Source organism: Podarcis pityusensis (assembly GCF_964106645.2).
Source record: "Podarcis pityusensis genome assembly, chromosome: 12".
In the NCBI taxonomy this organism is placed as follows: Eukaryota; Metazoa; Chordata; class Lepidosauria; order Squamata; family Lacertidae; genus Podarcis; species Podarcis pityusensis.
In genome coordinates this window covers 10,927,863-10,952,405 of record NC_138037.1, presented here as the reverse complement: position 1 = coordinate 10,952,405, position 24,543 = coordinate 10,927,863, and the positions used below count along the sequence as shown (strand labels likewise).

Here is a 24,543-nt window from a genome sequence, read left to right as displayed (position 1 = left end):
GGGGGTGCAAATTACTTGCCTTGCCCCGGGTGCTGACAACCCACGCTACGCCACTGATTCAAGGAATCAAACCCAATCAGTGTAAATATCGTAGCACTCGTGATTCAGGTACTGTACATACAAATCCCTGGCAGCAGACTGCATAGTAAGATACGTCAATGCATTTTTAAAGCTTTCCCAGTGCAAACGGAGGGAGCTCGATCTGTCCCGTGCGCAACCATTGCACTAGAACCGCACGTTAGCACAGAAACCACCGGCGGCTTCCTGCCAGCCGCCCGCTAGTTAAGGGGACATTTTGACAATGGGCCCAGCACGCACGTACTCAAGCACGCACGCACGCGCTGCTCTTTCCCACACGCAAGGCCGCTCCGCTATCTCCTGCCAATCACCGGAGAGACCACCCCCGCGACTCCACCCTCCCACACCTTCCATTCGGATTTGGCCAATAGCAGCGAGTCATCAGGGGACCCAATCAGCAGCCCCGTTCGCGCGCAAAGCCGCCGCCGCCCCGCCCTCCGCCAACCAACAAAAAATAGCCGATATATCCAACCAACGCCTGCCCCTCCTGAGGAGGTGGAAAGGAGTGGGCGGGGTCGGGAGAGCCAGAGCCAGAACAGAGCCAGAGCCAAACAATCAGGCGGGGCAACCCCCTCGAGGGAAGGATGACGCAGCGAAATTTCCAGCGCGAGCTCGGCTCGGCCGTTTGCCCGCCTGCCAGTCCAACGGTGAACCTCTCCCTCGCCCGTGACGCAAGCGCGCACGACGGCGGCCGTATGTGGGCGAGCGAATGCTGAGGCGAAGATGCGCGCACGCGCGAGCGGGGGGGGGGGGTGAAGGGGGAGGAAACGGAGGAGGAGACGGCCGAGGACGGCGGTTGTCACGTGAGTGAAGCGGGCACCGTCGCATCGCCGTGCCTCTCAGTTAGTCAGCGAGTCCCGCGCGGTCCGTCTCTTCCCCTCACCCCTCCCTCCGCCGCCTTGCATGCCGCGCGCTGCCGCCCCCTGCCGCCTCTACCTGTCCCCAGCCGGCCCCACCTAAGGCCTCGGCCGCCCGCCGCCGCCTCCTCCGCCTCCTCGTCAGGAGCAGCGCCTCCCGTTCTCCCGCTCGTCCCGCCCGCCCGTGGCCGGAGCCCTTGATGTGGTTCGGGGCCCGGCGGGGAAAAGATGCCGCCGTCCAAGTCCCGTAAGATCGCCATCCTGGGCTACAGGAGCGTCGGTGAGTCACTCCCTGAGGCGGGTGGAGGGTGCGGGGAGCGGGCCCCGAGGGGCTCCCCCAGACCGGGGCGCCCGGCCTCCGCCTTCCGCCCTCGGCCCAAGTTGGGGCTCCGCAGGCGGACGTGCGCGCCGCTCCCGCCTCGTGGCTTGGCGGCCGAAAGGGGGCAGCCCGCCTTCGAAGCCGGTCGCAGGTGAGGAGGACGACGACGACGACGACCCGCCTTGGGCCTGTCAGCCGTTTTCCGGGCGGGCTGCTGCCCTGCCTGCTTTCGGTGCTGGCGGGGATGAGAAGCGTGTGGCGGTGGCCTCGCGCGCGTGTCTGTGTGCATTTCCCCGTAACTTAGCCTCGCCAGGATGCCGAGCCACTCAGTGCACCCGGGGCAGATGCCTCACAACTCCCGGGGCCGGGATAGGCTCCGAGCGGCCGTTTTGCATTTCCCGCGTCTGCAGAGGCGACTTGTTAATCTTCCGCGGTCTGGCTGGCGGGGAACACCGTTCCCGCTCCAGGCTGACGTGAAATCTTTTTACCAACCCACCCCCCTTCCTCGTGCAAAGCGTGGTTACGGGTAATGATGGTTTCCGGGGCCGCTCCCAGATGTCCACTCCCATCCACTGCGCCTGGCACCGCATACCCAAGATCGCGCTTTCGCAATAATGATTTTGTAGCTGCCGCTAACAGTGAGTGACAATCTCTTCTCTTGCACATTTGGTCTTTGAGAGCATTCGCTTCCGGTGACCCACCGCGTTAAGAAAAGTGGGCTCTTGTGTTTTTTCCCTCCACCCCTCCCCAAAGTTGGAAACTGGTATGAGTTGGTTGAAATGAGTTGGTGGAAATAATTTGCACATTCGGTTCTGCAAATTATCCTGGTCTGAAGATGACAGTGTGGCTAAAGCGTTAGTGCAAGTTAACCAATTTGAGTTTTGTTTCCTCAAACTACATTGCTATGTGGGTCAGTTATTGTGGATTTATTGCATGTTAACAATGTGTTGGATACTGTACAGGAAGAGAAGTGATGCATTACTAAAACCATTCACCAATTTTCTTGGTCTGATCCCGTGAGGAAGATAACTATGGCTTTGTCTCGTCTCTTGGACATACTTTATAGACCTGCTTAGCTTCTGCACCAAAGGACTTTCATAGGGAGTAAAACTCATTCAAGCAGAATTCCCCAGAAAGCTGGTAGTGGTTTGAAACTAATCACAGGTGCAATTTCTACATATAAAAGACATTAACTTCAGTTCGCTCTTTGTAAATCATTTTACTTTTTTGCTTAAAGTAGTTTAGATTAGGGGGTCTCAGGATTTGCCAGATAAGTCTCCCGAAATCATTGGCCAGGTTTTTCAAATGTAATATTAGAAAGTAATTATTGTGGAGTAATTGAAAATGAAGTTATAATTTACTTAGGACATGTAGTGGAGGTGCAGGGGAATGTCTCTGAAAGAAGCCTCCTCCCTTTCCTAGCAGTTGCCTCCTTAAGGAGGCCCAAATCAACTTCAGGGATTAGGCAAACTTCTTTTATTTTGCTTGCTCAAACATTTAGCAGCTTGTCTGGTTTCTGACTGTTTCCTCCAGGTGTGATGATGGGACAGGTAAACACATAGTAAAGGGTGTGACTGTATGTGTGTGTTTTTTATTGGCTACTGTACAGCAAGTGCTAGAGTATATTAAATAATATGTATTTGATTCTATTAGAAAGCTCAGTGGACACCTGGTCTTTGTCAGGTAAATGGGGTCACTTTCAAAATACATTTGAGGGCAAAGAGCATGTGACCACTTCTACAGCTGACAAAGCTGCATTGGGGACTCATTACATCTTTTATGGTGCACACCTACAAAACAAAGTGTTAATTACATGGGCACTTGAACACAGGTGTTTTCACATGTGTATCATTGTACAAATAACATTTGTCTGGAAGCTGTGATTGGCAACAGCTTCCCATTGAGTGCACATTTGGCAGCAAACCTGGGTTTGCCACCTTGTCATACACAAAAAAACCCTTGAGTGTTTAGTAATGGTCTTCTGTTACATGAGTAAGTCAGCCGTGCAGTTTGCTACCCAGCTGCTTGCTTGAAACATGTAGCAAGTGCTGTGGGATGCCCCTCTTTCCATCCACTTACTGCTCACCAATCTAAACAGCACTATCATAGGTCATTTAAAGCTGGAATCTAACCCTTTTTTAACACTGTCCTCTCTGCTTTCTCCCCTAAGGGTCCATGGACCTTTAAATGCTGAAATGATGGCATTCTTTAGATATTTTGTTCTGATGTAAACAAAAGTAATGTTAGAGAGCAAGGTGGGTGGAAAAAGGGCTTAAAAGTCCAGCTATATAAACAAACTGGGTAGCAGCATCCACAGTGTAAACCAGCTGAGTGTTAAGTCATAGTGTATAAAATAAGTTATTTCCAACACAAGGTGGGAGGAGTCCAAAGTTGAGGAGCTGTTCATGTTCACTTTCACAGTACACTTTCTGGGTGTTTAATCTTTATTTAAGTTTTATTATATAATGTAGATAAGAGAAATGTTTAAATAGGCAGGTTCCTATATTCCAGCTTCATTTCTCGTAATGACTGCCATAATGCTTGGGAATGTGATGCTGAAACATACTTTGGTTTATAGGGCCTTTTTTGTTGGAGGAGAGCTTGAATGATGTAGTGGTTAGAGCAGGGGTAGTCAACCTTTTTATACCTACTGCTCACTAATGCATCTTTCTTGATGGTAAAATTTCCTCACCGCCCACCAGTGCTCAATGGAAGGAGGATTCAGCTTGTGCCGTAGAACCCCCTACCGCCCACCTAGAATCCTGAAACACCCATTAGTGGGCAGTAGGGACCAGGTTGACAATCCCTGGGTTAGAGTGTTGACGTAGAACCAAGGTTCAAATCCCCATTCCATCATGAAGCTCACTGGGTAACCTTGGTCCAGTCACTACCTCTCTTCCTAACCTACCTCAGTGGTGTTGTGGGGATTAAATGAGGAGGAGGAGAACCATGTACCTTTGAGCTCCTTGGGAGAAAAGGGTGGAGTATAAATTAAATAAGTGTGAAAATTATTTAAGGAAAAATATACTGAGGTCAGGTTTTCATATCTGCTCAGTGAAGCTGGCGTTTTTACTAGGTTCAGTGAAGCAAACACACTTTCAGTTCTGGCAGAAAGTACAGGTGGTTTAGCTAAAATCAGACCCTTGTTTTGAAGTGGGCTCTTTAAAATGATATGTTCAATTCAGAACCTTAACTCCTTGTTAAAATAGTTTCCAAGTACCGTACAACCTTATAAAGTTCTCATCTGCTGTATCTTTCTTCATATACTTTGGGGAAGAATGGTTGTCAAATTAGTGCCATAGAATTGTTACCATAGCAATTCCTTTTCCCTCCCCTCTCCACCTTTTTTGGGAATGAAGAGGAAATCAAGGCAATGCAATAGAACAAAGCAGATGTAACATTGACATGCTTCTCTGGTACTGTAAAATTTACAGTGACTTTGGTTTCAGAACCCTTCAGATGCTTTCTCAGTGTGAAAAAGGCATACCTCAAGGCTTTCTTCATGCCTGGATCAAGTTCCAGTTGTTGTAATTCCATTTCTTTCCCTGGCACAAAGATTATAGAGAGGCCTGAATAGAAGAACAAAAATGTAGCTTGCTCATACAATGTGACCAAGGAAACAATCAGCACCAGTCTGTAATTGAATGCAAGAATTTGCCCTACATGTGTGGACTTTACAAGCTGGTATGGCAAAGATAATTCAGGTATAAGGTAGCCTCTTTGTATAAGGCTCAAGCTAGCAGAGGTATAAGGCAAAGAAAGTACCTGGTTAACAAAGTAATTAGATTAGGAAAGTAAAGGTAGACTTTCTAATTCATTAAATCATTTGGATTGCCTGAAAATAGCTATCCTACAATATTTGTTTGCTTACTGATCTGAAAATGGCCCACAGAACTCTCTGAAGGAGGTCTACTCCTGTTGAAACCTTTGCACACATACAGTGAAGTACACAGGACAGAGTCTGACCATTGGCCATCCAGCTCAGTACACAGACTGACAGTGGCTTTACAGCATTTCAGACAGGAAGTTCCTTCTATAAAAGCTGGAAAGATGAGCTGGGGCTCTTCTAGCATTCAAAGTTTCATCTGGGGAGAGGCTGGTGCAGAAGGGCTCTATGGAGGATCCATGTCTTAGCCCAGGGGTCAGCAACCTTTTCCAGCCGGGGGCTGGTCCACCCACCGTCCCTCAGACCATGTGGTGGGCTGGACTATATTGGGGGGAGAATGAACCAATTCCTAAGCCCCACAAATAACCCTGAGATGCATTTTAAATAAAAGCACACATTCTACTCATGTAAAAACACGCTGATTCCCAGAACATCTGTGGGCCGGATTGAGAAGGCGATTGGGCCACTTCGGGCCTTAGGTTGCCTACCCCTGTCTCAGCCTTATAAACACTGATATACAAGCAGCAACCATTTTAGATGCATTCAGTTGACATGTGATCGCCATCGCATGGGTCCTTTTGGACCCGGAAGAGGGCAGAACATGCTTATACATGCTCCACCAACACACACGGGGGCCAAGAACACAACCCCCATGCGAAATGGTCACCACCTGTACCTTAAGGTATTAGTGCTAGGGTATTTTTTTAATAAAAAAAAAGACTGGTTAATGCTAGTGTAGTGTTGCATTCTATGCCTTTAGTGTGAGTTTCTTTTCTTAGTTATTTTAGTTATGGGTGCTTAAATATTAGACACATTTTCAAACATGGATGGGGGAATGATCATAACGCACAAGGACAATCTGCAATTAAAAGTTGCCAAATATTTAATCACATCACTGAAACAGCTGCTAAAATGCAGTTTTACACAATTCTTTGGTCATGGTCTTCACTATTTGCTGAATCCAGATCTTGTTCTTAAGCAGGATAGCTGCTCCTGAGTAGTAGTCTGAAATGCCAGCTTTAATTAAAAGCTTCATTTTATTCCTGCCTGTCTAGTGGCAAATCTTACTGCAATGCACTTGTTAATGGTAGCAGTAAACTCTAGAGGCAGCATGTTTGACTGTAATATCAAGCCACTGGAAGGGTTGTTTAAGGACACTGTGCTAGAATTAACTCCTGAGTTGCCTGGTTTGCATTTCTGAGCTTTTTCTCTCATCTCACTCTCAACAATACTTAAAACAGTCAAGCTGCTAACATATTTACATAGGATACCTTGTTCAGTCACCAACTCCTTTTAACACTTCCTGTATTTATATAAATATCAGTTTCCTAAATGCAATGCATAGTCTACAAATATAGACACTGATGTAATTGAATCTTAGGTCTCTGTGCTGTGGAAGCCTCAAATATTTTTGGCTCGTACTATGAAGCTATTTGACACCGTCAAATGGAACTTAGCTCTGACCTTCCAGTTTTGTGTATTTGAATAATGTGCACTTTCTAAGGCTGATTTGCAATAACTTACTTGGCATACCTTTGCAGTAAATCCCGACAAAATTGATTTCTTTTTCAGAGCTACCTTAAACATTGGCAGTCAAATATCTTCAGCTTCTTTGCAAAATAAAATTCATCTTTATCATAATATAACTGCAGGTATGTGAATGCTTGACCATAGCTGATGAATATATAGTACCTTGCCTGAAATGCTGTATGCTGCATTTCCCTTGTGAGGTAAAACACGGCTGTTATTTAGATTATAAATCAAGTGATGCAACTTCAAACTTAAAATTCTGTTAGTATTCAAAATGAGCAAAGAGGCTCCCAGTTTAGAGCCTGTTTTCGGTGCTTGCTCTTGCTTTGGGGACCACATTAAGCAGGGCTATTGATGTGTTTGCATTGATAACTCCTACCAAAGGAAAGCATGCCTAATTTTTCCAGACACTGCTGGTCCTACAGGAATATGGTGAGAGGGTTTCCCCACCCCTCATTTACTTCAGTTTCTGTCCTCATCCGTGCCTCAAATGGCTTGGATTAAGTAACTGTCTAAGGTGGTGCAGGTGGGAGGCCACACTAAAAATAGAATGTCTGAGATAGATAGTTGAATTATATTGAAATTAGACACATACACATCTGCCCACTTAACTTTGTGTGTCAAATGCAGGATCAGCACATCTCAGTATTCAGTCTGAGACTGTTGATCTCAAGGATGAGGGTGTCTCACAGTTTGGGGGCAGGTACTGAACATTTATGTAACCTTTTCATTATAATATGGTGCTCAGATGATGCTGTACCATTTGACGCATAGATCTTAAAGGCTGTGGATGGGAGAGAAAGCTACCTTGGAGATGTGCTAGGCCTACTTTGAGATACCCTCTGGGATCACAAATATTGGCTTTCTTACTAGCCATCCATTACTTTTAATGAAGAGCTGGAGTCAATCAATATATGGAAGGCCACAGGTTCCCTGCCCCTGCCATAGAAGAAGTGTGTGGGCTATCAGGGGCAGTCTTCAGATTGTCTCTAATGTAACTTGGGGGTTGTGCTATGGTCTCTCACAGGCCAGTCTAACTTCTCATACTAAGGGGGCCACAAGAGTACTTCAACACAGAATCCATGGGCAACACACTTCATTAAAGTGTTTGCAATAGATTTATCATTATTTAATAGGCGTAATTAAGATAAATTTATCAATTGTGTATTTAATTAAATATATTATTTAATTAGTAAACACATTTTAACACGCAAACAGATGTATGTACTTATGTTAATACTAAACACATGACACAAAAAATATCTTTTAAAGGCTTTTATGTTATTTTTTCTTTAACGTTGCCAAGGGCTGCCAAAAAAGCCATCATAGGCCACATCCAGGCCACGGGTTGAACCACCCGGGTCTACCATATTGCTTACTTCCAACTCTGCAACTTCCCACTTCAGATTTCCAGCTATCTTTCAGTGCAGCCTCAAGAGTTTGTTTGCAGTTTTCTTTGCTGGGAAAGTGAACTGTTGTGTTTATAGGTTCATCCATACATGAACGTAATGTGAATTTGAAGCATCATGTGCCTTTTTGTGTGTATGTGCTCTCAACATGACATTTTCCCCTATCCAATTGGTTGCCTGCAGTTTTTCAACAATAAACACAGATTTGGGAAAAATCCGAAAAGGGGAATTAAATGCAGTATAAAACCACTTGTTACTCTGCTGTGAATACACTGAAGTGCATTTTGTGGGTGGTTCTGGTGTCATTTCTGTCACCACACCCCCTACTTCCATTTTGCTTCCATCAGCTGATAGGGTATGTTCCCCCTTTTTAAAACCAAATCAGCTGTTTTTCACAGAAGAGATCTTGCAGAAAACAACTGTATTAAAAACAAAAAAGAATCCCTTGCAGATTCAGGAGGCAGGGAAGGGGATGGTAGCCTTTCATGAGAGTGACTCCAAACCATTACCTGATTTTTGAGTACACACATCTAAAAATTATTTAGATAATGCAGCCTGGATAGCTCATTTGGTTAGAGTGAGATGCTGATAATGCCAAGGTTGCAGGATCGATCACCATATGGGACAGCAGCATATTCCTGCATTGCAGGAGGTCGACTTCCATCTCTACATTTCTATGAATCAAAGATCAATTAACTTTTGTTCCAGCACATGGTCTGCATTTGGAGGCATGTACCAAAAGGTGGGGTGGGGGGGACTATGTAGGGACAGCAATTGATTCCCCCCCCCACCAGTTGCCTCTTTAAACCTAGGCAAAAAATCATGAGGTGTCTAAAATTCAGGTCATTAACTATCAACAATAGAAGAATGTTTGAAATTAGAAGTCGGAGCAGCACGGAGATGGGAAATGAGAAAAATTGGCAGCTAGGGATGCTGGGAAAATCTTGTAAACTCTACTTGTGTTTCCCATTTTTTTGGTTTGGTGACCCACTGGTCCTAATTTACTTGGTATAATAGCCCACCAAATTATTGTCACGTGAATTTGGGACCTTAGGTCTTCTCTGCCACTAGTCAGCAGAGAGTAGTTCCAAATTGTTAGAATGTTAGAATCAAGCCTTTCTGAAATTTGCTTATAAGTGTCAATGCTATAGTATAATATGCAAATGAAGTTATAAGAGGCATTCATCATTCCAGTTAAGGATTACAAGCAGTCATTATTTTGGGTTTACACTTGCACAGGCTTCGCTGCTCTATAGGACATCAAGCACTTTTCCCAGACCAGAAGACCCCATTGAACTCTGCCTGTGAATGTTCAGTAAACCCTGCCTGCACCTTAGTAAATTGTTCTCTAAGACCATGAGGACTAGAAACTTCTTATAAAAAAGGACATTCTGAATTCTAATTTGTGGCCAATATTCTAGACATTCCTCTCTTTGCCCATTTTACTGTACTGCCACTTCCCTTTGAGTTGCATGCAAGGAACATGAAAAATATAGCTCATGTTGGCAGACTGATGATAGAAGACCAGCGTACTTCCTTCTTAATCTTGTAGTGGATTTTAACTGACAGAAGGAGGTTTGCTGGAAGCAAAACTGTCTTAGGGTATAAATCTCGATGGAGATATGGATAATCTTGCTATGTTGTCCAGTGTGGTGGCTCTTCAAACTGAAGAGCAGTTATTTTGGAAACAAGAATAGAGAAGTTTGGGGGGGGGGTTATACTTCATAAGAAATTGTTTAGCCCGTGAGGGGGGGAAGGGTTAAATTTGAAAGTAGGTTTAACATAATACTTTTTCATGAGATTGTATGATAGCATTAAGACTAGAAGTGGCAAAAATAAAACTAAGCTTGAAGTATTCAGTGCTTTTTTTCAATATTTCCATTTTATATGGTGTGTAATGATTTAGCAGTGGACCCAGAGCTATCTTAAACCCCCAGTCCCTAGGCCTAATTAAGTCAGGCAGTAATACTAATGAGGTCTGTGAGGTTGTTTCCTCAAAATCCACACCCATCTGCCCCATGTCACATATGACATCAGGGGTGGGACAGGTAAAGATATGGCTGAAAAGCAGCAGTTGGGAGCTTGTAAGGTGTTCTCCTGATTGCTCCGTGGCAGTGAGCCCCACTGGGAGACAGAATATTTGCTTTTGGGAATTCCCTAGTGCACCCAATGAGGCTTGCTCTCTATACCAGTCAGCCGAATGGCAGTTATCATGAGCCCCTTTGAAGGTACAATGTAAGTACCAGTCAGTTGATCAGCCCCTTTGAAGTTGTCGCTGCCCACCATCATTATTTTATTATTTATATGCCGCCCATGTGACTGGGTTGCCCCAGCCAGTCTGGGCGGCTCCCAACAAAATCTTAAAATGACAATAAAACATCAACCATTAAAAACTTCCCTGTACAGGGTTGCCTTCAGATGTCTTCTAAAAGTCATATAGTTATTTATCTGTTTGACATCTGATGAGAGAGTGTTCCACAGGGCGGGTGCCACTATTGAGAAGGCCCTCAGAGCTGGACCTCAGTGTCTAGGCTGGATGATGGGAGTGGAGACGCTCCTTCAGGTATACAAAATCAAGACTGTTTGGAGCTTTAAAGGTCAGCACCAACACTTTGAATTGTGCCTGGAAACGTACTGGAAGCCAATGCCGATCCTTTCAGAGTGGAGTTAGGTCGTGGTGGCCACTCCCAGTCACCAGTCTAGCTAAGTGATAGGTGGGCAGCCCTGCCTACCTGCTGGAGTTGACCTGTGGAGGAGGTAAAGATTCAGCCTACTGACCAGATTGAGTCTCCTACCCTGGTCTTTGGCAAGCTGCAAAGTAGCAAACTTGCTTCTCTTGTCACAGCTTCCTCTATTACCATACCATTGGAGGTGCCTATCCCACCAGTTTAAATCTGTTGAGCGCAGTTGGGATAGCTCTGTGCTCTTTTTGGCTTCTGCAAATTTATTATTATTATTAATAATAATAGTTTAAGCTTCATTAACAAGAAAAGGGATGCTACAGAATGTTTGCATTTTAAAGGCGCTTAAGATTAATTTATGAAATTCAGTTCTGTGTACTTATTAATCCAAGAGTTATTTATGGAGAAGGAGATAACGGGAAAAGGCAGTTCACTGAGAACCTAGACAATTATAGACCACTAAGCACAACATCAGAATAGTTAGCACTTTGAAGTAGGTTTCAAAACAACCACTGAAGTTTAGAAATATCCCATCTGGAACTTCTATCAGTGCATGGGAATGCGAGAGAGCGCAGGAGGACAGTGCCAGAATTTCCTCCCTCATGGCTACGCTGCTTGCTACAAGTGGGAAGGATGGTCTTGAGGAAAAAGCAGAGCGATGTTAAATTTGGCCCTCAGGGAAGTGTAAAGAAGAACAACACCCACAGGGCACCTTCTCTCTCTCCCCCTCCTTGTCTGCCACAGCCACAATATACAGAAAAACACTTCAAATTGAGGCATTATTGAGTCTATCCAAAAATTTTCTTTTTAGAATTATGTTGTTTATACATAGTGCATATGCTATCCATACCTCTGAAAATGATCTAAGCATACTCTGTTGATGCTTTCTGTTGAATCCTACCTTGAAGCCTTAGTTTTTGTAACTTCAAAACTCTTTTCAAGTCCACCAGCAGCTGAATCAGAATAGAGACTTGAATATATGTTTTATAGGAAGGGGTGTAAGTACTTCTGCTTACAACTCCAAAAGATTAAAGACAAAAATATGGACTCGTTTGCTTCCTTCTTTCCACCAGTTTTTAACAAGAACAGTTTTTGATGTGGTTTTTTTTTTAAAAAAATAAAGATTTTCATGGTTTACAAAAGTATGTGCATTGTCTCTTTTTCAGGTTGTGTTTTCTACAGATTGATTACATTTGTTGGGAGACTTTAGTGTTGTATATACAGTGTAAGGTTGGGGAAGAAAAGGGGGCAGAGAGGGGAATGGGGTGGTAAAATCTATATTCTTTTACTTAGTATATGTGCGGGGTTTTGTGTCAGCATCACTTGGGAAGGTTCTCTTTCCATTCACTTGTTATGTTTCCTTGATAGAGAGGTTGAAGGGGGATGGGGCATGTTTCGTGGTTTTAGCTGGCTGCAGTAAGATTTGTTTGCTGGGGGAGGGGCGGGATTGTTGGGTGAAGCTAGCCATATTGATTCGTCTGCTGTCGGTGGATTCTTAAACAACAACGAAAAAGTGTTGAAAATAACTTGGCCAGTTACTTTAACCCTCCTGGACTACCCTAAATGCTATAAAGGGTGAGTCACTGACAGTGTTAGAACCTGACATATGAAAGCTAGGAGCTAAATGGCACCTTAAACCTAGGTTCTGGGTGCAACAACAGAATATCTAGGCACATTTTTTTTTTAACAATGCAGAGCTGAAAATGAATGAACTGCAGCTAAAATATTATGTTCACATGGTCTAGTCCTTCCCCTGCCCACCCAACTAATATTCTTAAGAGGGTCTCTTCTCCAGTTTTCAGAGAGTAGCTGGAAGTGGGGAGGCAGAAAAATGTCCTCCTTTCCTTCCACTCTGCAGTTTTAATCTGAAATCTTAGGCACAGTAATGCACCCAGACCTCAGAAACTGCTCACACTAAGGAAATTCCCTTTCACAAAATGCGCCTAGAACAGCGGGAGTTTCGAACACTGGTTGCTGAATATGGATTTAAAGCAACTTTGAGAGTTGTTGCGGTTTTGATTCACAGATGGCAGCCTAACATGAAGAAGACAAGCCACGCCAACAGTCTTGGGACAGGCAGACATTTTAGACTTGCACATAACAGTGTTCTTTCCCTCTTCCCACTCAAACTTGAAAGTAGTCAGGAGCTATTGTGCTTTATCCTGTCTGACTGCAATTTTGCAATATATTCCAGTGCCATTTGGCCAGCCCTGAACTATAGCCAAGCATGCTGCTTGCCTGCCCACACTTGGTTGGCAAGGAGCCCGGAAGCTTGAACGTTGCATAACTGGCAACTTCTTAAATGATGAACATTTTTTCATGTTAATTTAGTCTGCGTGCTGCTGAATAGGTAATTGAACTTGTGTTGTCACATATTATAATTCATTATTCCCATCTCTGCTCTAGTGGGGTTATTTTGGGGTTTTTAAAAAGGGCTTCACACTTTTTACCAATGTGATTGGCAGAATGTTTTGGTCTTGGATTTTTGCTGTCCCTATGTCATCCATAGAATTCCGCCCCCGGCCTTGTGCTATCTGGATTTCTGCTGGTTTGCATTCAAATGTTCCCTTACTATGTACTACAATGCCTGTGAATGAAAAATTGGATTCAGTTCAAATGGGCGAAAGCAACATTTGAAAACATTTTATAATTAGACCAGCGGGAATTTTGCTGTGCCCATCAAATGGAATATTTCTGCCAAGCTGATACGTGAAATCAGTTTACAGCACTAGGTTTTCTGTAGACATCTTGAAGTAATAGTCAGGACATAGGAATCTCCCTTATACTGAGTCACGTCTTTATAGATCAGTGTTTTCTGTTTTGTCCACGGCTATACAGGATTTCAGGGGTCTTTTCCCAGGCGTGCCAGGAGATGCCAGGGATTGAACCTGGGACCTTCTGCATGTAAGGCAAGTGTTTAACCCCACTGAGCTATAGCCCTTCTTTTGCAACAGAAACGCATATCTAGAATTACCAGACTGGTGGGAAAGCAAGCATGTTCCCTCTTCCATGTGACAGCCCTTAAGATACTTGAAGATGGCTATCATATCTCCCCTCAGTCTCCTCTTTTCCAGGCTAAACATACCCAGCTCCTTCAAGCACTCCTTGTAAGGCTTAGTTTCCAGACCCTTAATCAACTTGGTTGCCCTCTCTGCACAAATTCCAGCTTGTCAACATCCTTCTTAAATTGTGGTGCCTAGAATTGGACATAGTATTCCAGGTGTGGTCTAACCAAGGCAGAATAGAGTGGTACAATTACTTCCCTTGATCTCTGGACACTATACTTCTGTTGATACAGCCTAGAATAGTGTTCGCTTTTTTTGCTTCTGCATCACACTGTTGATTCAGGTTAAGCTTGTGATCCACCAAGACCCCTAGATCCTTTTCACATATACTTCTAGTAAGCCAGGTGTCCCCCACCCTATATTTGTGCGTCTGGTTCTTCCTGCCATGTGAGAAGTTGTTGGTTTCATTTTTAATTCAGATGACCTGTTTACTAGCTAGAAATGCTTACGAAATGCAACTACAATGTGGTGTGTAGTTTAAAAAAATACAAGCCTGGGCCCCAAAGTATCCACCATGCCTTGTGATCTTTGCTTTAGGATTATGTTGCCTGCCGTTGGCATACACATCAGACAGGTGCTAGCAACTATTTCATGTAGACAGGGGTCACTGCAGTGCAGAAAAAGGCACAGCTATATCTCAAAAAGAAAGTTTTTTCAAGGACCTGAAGGATGGCAGGCTTCTTAACGTTTTGCTTAGCACTGGCTCCCCAGTGCTTCATGTCGCAATATCTTAAAATCCATAATTAACAGTGCGGGGCACAGTATAAAGTAAAGCCTTTGGGATGTTGTGGGGAACCTTTATGGCCCACTGGGCCCAGATCTTTAACCCATAGTGATAGAGAGAGATGGGAACCAAGTGCATTCAATCCTGCTTTTGTCAGGTTTTTTTTACTTGTGGTATCGGATGTGGGGCAGGTGGGCATAGTTTGGGGGAAATGGCCTCGTGAGCCAAATAGGGTGACCTGGTGGGTCAACTTTGTGCTGTGGGGCAGAGATTTCCTACCCCTACTTTTGGTGTGAAGTGACCTTGCTCTGAATACGTGGGAATTCAGACTTAACAGTATCTTTATCAGGAAGAAGCAGGCCTGAATTAGTTCTGTTCCAGGATCCATATAGCATTGGGCACAGCCGTCAGCTCATGAAGGAGGCTGTGTACGGGTAAAACTCCTTAATCAACTCCAGACTTCTAATTCAATATATTTATTAAACATTGCAATACAATAGAGTAAGATATATCAGAAACTGCATAAAAGGAAAATAGTAATTTTCCAACTAATCCTTCCTCTAATGCAGTCTCTCCACCCCTCCTAATCCCTTTTCCTTTTCTTTTGCATCTTCTAGGAGGTTGTAAGCCTGAGGGCAGAGTCTGGCTCATCATTGACATTTGTAAGCCACTCTGGAAGCCTTTTTTCAGCCGAAGAGTGGGATAAAAATGCATTAAATAAATAAATAGATTAGTTCAATGACTTATAAAAAACATTAGCATCCTTGTTGCATGCAGGCAGATTCACAGGATCTGTTGAAGTCAAAGTAAACAGTCAAGAGAGTTCCCTCAAGCAATGGAGACAAACATGCCCAGATCAGCCTATTAAGTATGTTGTGTGCCAGGAGGGGCACAGAGGCTGATTCCTTCCCAGATGGGTATACATGCGACTCTTCTCTGTGTGCCCCCTCCATGGGAGGTCTGGAGAATGACCACACTAGAACAGGCCTTTTCATTGGTGGCTGGTGGAATGATCTCCGCTTGGAGGCATGTCTGGTAACATCTTTCTTTCTTTCTTTCTTTCTTTCTTTCTTTCTTTCTTTCTTTCGGTGTTAGGCAAAGCCTTTCATTTTTATCCAGGCATTTGGTCCTTAGTTTGAAATGTTCCACGTATTTGTTGCCCCCTTGTTACAATCGGTTTGTTTTGGGTCACTTTTGTGAGGAACGTGACGAATAAATATAATAATAGTACTTTCCATTCATGGGAATGCAGGGAGGGAAAGTGTCTACTGGGAAGGTTTGGGGTGGGGATGGGTTGGAAACATCCTTGTTTGCAACACCTATGTTTGTCACAGGCTTTGCCCTCGTGGAAGATGTCAGGGTGGTGGTGGGGGGGTTGTGTGTGTGTTTTTTATGCAAACATAATATTCCTAAAGAGACAAGAGGATTGGAACATTGACTTTTGTCACAGTTAAGGGGGGGAATGTATGATCACCTTATGTGCAAATCATTCTGGTTTCACGTGAAACAATGAGAGTATCTATTTTAAGTTATTCTAATGATAATAAGTGGTACGTGGAAATAAGATGGCTGCCTGGCACAGGCATATGTTCATATATTCACCATATGAAACACCTTCTATTTTAGACAGATTGACATCTTTAGAACTCAGTGTTGAAAGTTTGAAAGATGCTTGGAGCAATGCTTCAGTATTTAATAGGCCATGGTTATATTTTCACCCCTATACATATTTCCCATAGCACTTGTGAAAACCTGCATTGGATATATGTGAGAATAGACTAATTCTAATGCCTATTGATATATTTGCTGCTTTACAGCAGAAGTGACAGCATGACCAAATGGGATGGCAGTAACCTCTCTAGGGTGTGCAAAAGATGCTAACTTCCTTGGGTTTTAGGGTAATGGAAGTGTTTGTAGCAGCTGCAAATAATGGGTGTGACTAACAAGCCAAGCCATAATGTGTAGATCCTAGCAGAGGAAAATCTGAAGAACAGTTTGTGATATGGCATGATGTGCTACAGTTCAAAGGGAGAAAAAGTTGTCATCAATTTTCAGTCCAATTAAAACACAGATATGGCATAGGAGGAGGGAGTCAGACACTGTCTCTCACGCAGTGGACAGTGGTGCCTCACAAGACGAAATTAATCCGTTCCGCGAGTCTCTTCGTCTTGTGGTTTTTTCGTCTTGCGAAGCACGGTTATTAGCGGCTTTTAACAGCTTAGCGGCTTTAAGAAAAAGGAAACAAACTCACAAGACGTTTCGTCTTGCGAAGCAAGCCCATAGGGAAATTCGTCTTGCGGAACGACTCAAAAAATGCAAAACCCTTTCGTCTAGCGAGTTTTTTGTCTTGCGAGGCATTCGTCTTGCGGGGCACCACTGTAGTCAGGATACCTAAACAGCTCTTTAAAACAAAATAAAACAAATTGCAAAACTTCTGTGTTTGGTGACAGAATGTCATTAACCGCATGTGCAGCACTGTTAGCTTTTGCCTTGTTTTCTTCACAGGGAAATCATCGTTGACGATTCAGTTTGTGGAAGGCCAGTTCGTTGATTCATATGATCCTACCATAGAGAACAGTAAGTAACTGAACTATTTCTCTGAACATGCAAGGAGAGCTGATTTGCCTTAATCCATTTCGCCCACACATGCACTTTTCCTCAAAAGAGCTTGAAGCAGTTTATGCTTCATTGATTTATTATTTAATCTGAAGTTGGATGTTTAACGGAGGCAGAACTTCATAAAGTGCAGTTTTCTATAGAGAAGCTAGGGTGTAAACCAGTCGGTCTTTTAAAATTTGTGCACATACTATGGCTTTGTGTTTAGAAATCACATATGCAGAGAAGGAATAGAAGCAACACTTCTCTGCAGCCTTTTGGGAAATGAGACCTATGAGCTTGAAATTATGTTGGATCTAAAGTTAATATAACTGCTAGCCTTTAAGGCTAGTCTTTCTAGTTCAGCTCTGCAGAAATATATGCAGTGCTTTTTTCCAGGATGTACTCAAGGGTACGCAGTACTAGCACCTTGTTGTTGTTCGTTAAAAAGTTTGACATTCACTGTAACAACTTCATGGTGAGTAACAACACCTATTTTTCTAGAAAAAAAGCACTGAATATATGTGTATGAAATAAGTTTCACAGCCTTAACCTAAGACTGGAGGTCATGGAGTATTTCACTCAAACCATGATCTATAAGTCAAGGTTTGTTTTTGACTTGCAAATCATGATTTGTGTTTGGGTGAAACCAACCACAGCCTCTGGTTCAGACATAATGGTAAGCCATAGATTACATGCTTTTTAATCCATTAAGAATAGTTAACTGTGATGTGCAAATTTGGCCAATGAAACCCAGGTTATTTTTATTCTACTCAAGAGTAAAATGGCCAGTTTGAACTGAAGTGATAGACTTTTCCTGTGAAGCACTGAACTGCCCTTTTTCTCATTTGTCCAGCATTCACAAAGCTGATTACAGTAAATGGGCAGGAATATCATCTTCAAGTAGTTGACACAGCTGGCCAAGTAAGTAATGTTTGTTTCCCTGATAGTATTTCCAGTGTTGATATCCTAAAATTGGTACGGTGCCTTAAAAGACTTAGGAGAGAAGGCTGTGGCCCTTTTAATTATTTTCAAGTAGAAATTAGACATGATTCATCCTATAGTGTCTGGTTACAGATTGTATGAAATCTTTGAAGAAGCAGATCATAGGTATGTTTTCATAACCAACTCAGTTACTCTTGCTTAAAGCACAGAAAGATCATAGTTGCAGTTAATCTAAAATTGTCATATAAATTTGCCGTATATAGAGGGAATTTAAGTGAAGGAGAGAAATATGTGGTTATTGATTTGGGTTTAATCTCAAGTGTGCTGATAAGACAGTAGATTATATCCTTTTTGCACAAACTATTTCTCACAATCCTTCATGACATAAGTAGGGCTGCCATACATTCTCTTTTTCCAGGACATGTCCTCCTTTTCAGGGGTAAAATTTCTGTCCTGGCAGATTTTTCAAATTTGCCAAAATGTCTTGCTTCCTCTCTTTCTCCTTCTACATAAAAAGATGCTGTTTCGCTTTATTGCTTTTCCTGGGCTTTTTAATTAATTATTTTGTATGCCTTACCACCACTACCACCTCGTGCACGTCCCAAAGAGGGAGAGGCATATGTATGTATGTATCACACCCCCACACCCCATTTTGCATGCACAAATTTTGCCTCGGCCCTTCCCAGTGCCCTCTGATGTCACTCCAGCACATGCCCCACCCACAGCATTCTCCAGTGCTCGCCTGCTCCCGCACCCCCTCCTCCCTGGCCTAGGCACCGGCAAATGTGTCCTCTTTTTTGCTCTTCAAAATATGGCAACCCTAGACATAAGGCAAGTAGGAGGAAGGAAACTACTAAACCTCAAAAGAAGCAAAGCAGGAACTTCTCTTTCCCTGTAGGGAAAACTATTTTGTAGCCTTGAGCATTGGGCTTATTCCTGTGCATAAATAGGCTGCTGTGAGTTTTCAAAATGTAGCATATGTCTTTGGGCATGGGACCTGCTGAGAGTTGAACACGAACATCTCCTTTTGCTCAAATGTGATGCTATAGCACATTTGCAAAATGCCACTGCTTAACCGAAGGTACAATAATTTCTTGGTATCTTCCAGTCTGGCAGTATTTGACCTTGAGCAGGATTAGGCTCTTCCCCAACCATCGTCCCAACTCTAGCCTCGGAAACCAAGGGCATCTAGATGTTTCTCTATTTTTAAAGCCACAGAAAAACTCATGGAAGCCATATCAAGTCACATCAAGGTGTAACAGAGCCTCAAATGGCTGCATATTTGGTTTCCAGGCTACCTTCCCTATCCGAAGCAAAATACTTCCCCTGCATAGGCTTCAGCCTTCCAAAGGGATAGTTCATTTGTAGCATATTTATATTTTCAATGTGCAAGGTTCATCGCGGCACCCCATAAAATGAAGTAAAGATGAGCAGGAACATAGAATAATAGAATTGTATAGTTGAAAAGAGTCCCAAGGGTCATCTAGTCCAACCCCCCTGTAATGCAGGAATCCTTCCCACAGCCACCCCAAACTACCATACTTCTGGTTAACAGGAAGACGCACTGACCCACTGTGCCACTGGGGGCTCATGTATTAATGGTGAAATGCACCCAACACTAAATGTGTGAAATGACAAATCCACAACATACTCATCACAGTAATAAAACTACGCAAGTTGTTTATTTTATCAGTTTCATCATTTTAACTTAATCAAGTTCATGGGAGGAAAATTCCCATTTCCCCTCTTCCCTAGCAGCCCCTCTGGACCTCATCTCACATTGTGCAGGAGAAATTTCTGACCCTCCAGGCAGACACTTGTGGGAGCATAGGTGGTTCAAGGAGAGAGAAGTGAATGGGAAACTTTCCCTCTGCAAACATCCTAAAGTCATAGGAAAGATGAGGGAAATTGTGTTTACTTTTGTGTACTTAGAATTGTATTTTAATTAGTAAAATAAAAATCCTTAAACAGAACCTTGTTTTGAATTTGTCTGCTTGCATTGTCATTAAGAAAGTTCCTTCTTCCAAGCAAGTCAAAGTTACCTTAAATTCTGAAGGAGCAATGAGAGATCGATCCTAGTGTTCACATCTGTGGAAGCTAAAATGGAATTTGATCAGTGCTTTGTTGATAACCTACTGTTTGCAGTACTTCATAGTCGAAAGATCATTTGGCATCTTAAACAGTATTGAGCAACAGTATTGAGCATGTTCTAAGTTATTTAAGTAGATGTCCAATTTCCCAACAGATACAATACTGATAGGTTGTCTGTCTTGACACAGTGTGTCAAAGTTGATGGACAGCTTCCCATAGGACTGTTTAGTAATTGTAAGTTACCAGTTCTCACGTTCAGTGCCGTTCTTGTAAATGCATAGTGAGTGCATGAGTGCATCATGCCCGTGAAATGTCAGCTTTCCTGTTTGGTGCCTTCCATTTTCAGCGGTGGCACTGCTCCTGTAGACCTTTGTAGAGGAATTGTAATCCTTCAGCTATGCAAAGAATTCACTAGAATGCAAGACAGCAGTGAAAGGAAGTCAGTACATGTACGTTCATGCACAGCATTTTAACAATGCAAGGATTAAATGCGCTTAATCCTAACTCAGTTCTTCAAGCTTACTAATGAGCTTGTGTGGCAGCAAAACATTAACGTGCAGCTTTATCTTCCAACAGGATGAATACTCAATATTTCCTCAGACGTACTCCATAGACATTAATGGATACATTCTTGTTTACTCAGTCACATCAATAAAAAGGTAAGACATGCCTCCAATTCCTGCTATCAAGACAGTTTCTTAATTTTGAGCTGTTTCAGACTTTGGCTGCTTTAGTCTCCCTACTTTGCTTGAAAATGTGGTGCAAACACAACCAAAAAATATTTTGCAGGACATGGATTGAGTGCCATAAAAACATACTGAGTTTTTATTTATTAGCTTTCAAAGTAGTATTGCCTCTCACTGACATTCTGGGAACCATAAAGTGCAAGCTAAATTGAGAAGTACTATAAAAGGGCAGCATCCATTTGCTCTTCATGAAACAAAATTGTAAGACCTAGAAGAAAAAACAGAATAGTATTTCAGGCAGTTGTGGTCCTTACCTCTGCCTTTGTCATCAAGCCAGCTAACAAGTGACACATTCCACTGATGCTCTTTCATAAACAGTAGGTTTTGTGCTCGGAAATATACATTGACTATTGAATATGTATAAAAATTCCTCAAAAATCTATATTGCCATGTAATACAGTTTTATTTTACTTACTTTCTTAGACAATTAATTTTGTTCTCAAGTGTGCAACAATGGTACCTGCCAGTATTGTTTTGCTGCCTTCTCTGCAAATGCACACTAGTATGCTTGGTGTATAGGTATCCAAAGTTGTGGTAACCAAGCTGCAACCTACTAATGTGCAATGTGTCAAGCATTCTGGTATCGTAGGAACAGATCCATTGAAATTGATGGGCAAAACTAACTTGGGTCGATAGATTTCAATGGGCGAATCCTGAGTAGAATTTCGTGTTCATCTGTTGAAATGAATATTGCAAAGCCTTAGAACTGAACTTGCACACAACTCAGTGGGTATCAAAAGTGAGGTCTGTGAATTTGTCCCTAGGCTGAATCTTCCACTCATTTGATATTAGCCCTTCTGCCTTCCTGAAAGAGAAACCTTGGCACCATTTCAAGGCCATTAGTGCTTGATAACCTAAAGCCTATTACTGTGGGTAAAGGATTGCTAATGGGATATAGAGCCTTTCACGTTGAGTTCGCTCACTTACGATGTTGCTTTGTGGCATTACCAACCTTCAGCTGCCTGGTAGCCTATGAAAAATGAGAGTGCAACCTTGATCCATTTGCAGTATGCTCTGAGGACTCAGACAGATCTCCTTATTGGGGCAGTGTATGTGGACACACTGTACAGGATAGCAGAAGGCAAGAGTTTATTGGACTTTGTAACCTTGGCTCTTGAAGTCAGTATTGAGGCATTCTTTTGCGTTGGAAATTTCCATTCTTTGAGCTCTGCTTTCTGTGATGGGCTCAATTATCACTTTCTCATATGTGTGTGTTCTTGGCCGCAGGGTGGATAGCAATTCGTTTGCTTTTCTTTCTTTCTTTTAATAGAGAATTTTAAAATAGGCTTCTTGTTAAGCCTGTTTGCAGTCTTAATAAAGATGTTGATGTTTTAATTTAAGTTTCCAAATTAATATTCTGCAAACCTTGTGGTACTGTTCTCTCACACAGGCATAAGTGTAGGTGATTTCTAACTTCCTTTTGAGAGCAGCAGACTGAAGAAAATATTGTTAGGAGACAACAGCTGTTGGGGACTCGCCATAATGAATAGGAGGAGGGTCATGGTGACCACATGCTATGCCAAGCCATGTGGTTAGTTTTAACCGTAACACTTCACCTCCTCCCTTAGTTCAGCTGCTAAAGAAGTCCCAGGTCAGCTGGCTTGGAGTTGCCTCTGAACAAAGTCCTTGTGGTGTACTTCTCTCCAAACAAACCGCAATGCGAAGCCTGACTTCCCAGTCATGGTTTGTCTAGAGGAAAGCAAACCACAAGTGCTGATACAGACACAATGCGAAGCCAGCCACTCCGTGGTTTGCTTCCCTGCTCAATTAAGGGAGAAGCGAAGTGAGATCTGTGTGCACAAGCACACAGATGTTTTGCTTAAAATGAGTCCCACAGCTTGTGACTGTGGCCTCTGTGAGCTTCATACCCATTATGGCGAGCCTCCAAGGGCATGGTCGTATATCTCAGCATTGTTGTGATCTCTTGCCCTTTAAGAATATTTTATTCACCGGTCTGCTGTTCTACACCTTAAGCTATCAGACATAAATTGGACTTGTGTTCTGCTCCCACATGATAGGGCCATAAGCCATACATGAGGGAAGAGCGCTTGGGTCTTGAGCTGCTCCCTAACTTGCCGATTACCCAGTTGCCAGCGCCTTACTATGCACTGCATTCCAGGAGCCTCAAGTAGATTGGGAAGGCACTGTGTTGTATCCGTATTCTGCACAGGATATTTGCTAACCTTCACTTCCAGCTGTGGCCCCACTGTGCTATATTGAAAGTTATTCCAGAGAACAACCTCCCCCCCCCCCAAAAAAAAACAACACACACACACAAACTTCAGGAGTGGCTGGAATGGGGCATGAGGGATGTAGTCAGTAGAGAGGCCTAAAAAACCCAAAACCTGATGTGCTCATGTAAGCCCACTTACAGCCCTCTGGATCCTACCTTGTTTTCCTGGAGTTAACTGTATTATCACACACAAAGAATAAACACTGGGACAACTTCTGCATTTACTTCTCTTGTAAATTCCTGATATCTGTCAATACTGGAGAGTATGCTTAAGCTGTACCTCTGCAGCAATTTCGCTTCTGTTTTTGAGGAACATGAGAGTTGCAAATATATTTCCACTCTAATGTCTCACATGTCTCTGAGGTGATCTCTTATTTCCTTATGTGTAAAGTTGTTTCATGGGGGTGAATGAGGCCAAGCCTTGGCAGGTGTTGGTACTGGTGAGCTCTGCAAATCCTAAACACCTTGCAATGCAAGCCGTAGGAAGGGAACGTGAGTGGTTGTATGTCGCAGTCTACACTGAAATGTGAAGCAAACACCAGCAAGTTCAGGCTGTGCCTGAAGCACAACACAGACCAGCTGGGTAGAGAAGGTGAAAGCCGTGGGGTAGTTGGTTGAAGTTGCTGGAGTTTCCTCATCCCCAGTGTTAGATGCAGATAGCGGGCAAGGGCCTGGGGAATTAGTGGTGTAAATATTGCAGTCCGTACATAAAACGTAGGGTGATATGAGCTTGGTCTGCTGGTAGGAGGTGAAAGGAGCAGGGTGAATGCAGAACCTTGTGCATCTCCCTTTTCAGTCAGCAAATTTTTTTTAGATTGTACTGTGCTGTGTTGGAATTCTGCCATTGGTGTTTTATGGATTGTCTTCCATTTACATGAGCGATCAAACTGTCACAATGACAGTTCTGGCTTTCTCCAATTCTGTTTACTTTTCTGTGCCAAAATGAAGTCCTGACCTCATTGACCCAGTTGTCCTTCATGGTCAAGGTCACACTGTGGTGGAAACTTCTGCATGCACTCCCACAGCAGTTGTGCAATTCTCCCTTCCTTTCAGTGAGGCTTGCACAGCGCAAGTTCCCAGGGGATTGTGCAACCAGCCTACACAGAACATAAACTGCTTTGGAAGTGATCTGGTATATAACAGTATCAGGTTCGTGTTATGTTTTGGAAACAGCCTCTTTAACCCTGGGTTTGTGACTTAAAATAATTATGGTGCTTGATGCTCAACTTTATCACCTTTTACTGTTTAAAAGAAATCAAATTCATACACAGCTCAAGTAATGTCTCGCTTGCCATGTATAAGCCAAGGTGCAGGTTTTAATTTCTCATTTTTTAATTGTGTAAACATGATGAGATACCATTGGCATCGGGGATCCACTTAGGTT

The 24,543-nt window shown here is 43.1% G+C and overlaps 1 protein-coding gene across 2 annotated transcripts in view; it reads left to right on the top strand.

Annotated features, from left to right (window-relative positions):
• The first annotated feature begins 556 nt into the window (after window positions 1–556).
• Window positions 557–24,543, top strand: part of RHEB (Ras homolog, mTORC1 binding) — a 28,960-nt gene continuing 4,973 nt past the window's right edge. The window contains exons 1-4 of one of the 2 annotated variants that reach the window (XM_080974294.1): window positions 557–881; window positions 17,055–17,126; window positions 18,001–18,068; window positions 20,757–20,839. In XM_080974294.1, coding sequence (XP_080830420.1) covers window positions 788–881; window positions 17,055–17,126; window positions 18,001–18,068; window positions 20,757–20,839 — 317 coding nt within the window. In that variant the 5' untranslated portion in view covers window positions 557–787. The other variant, XM_080974295.1, reaches the window with a different exon arrangement.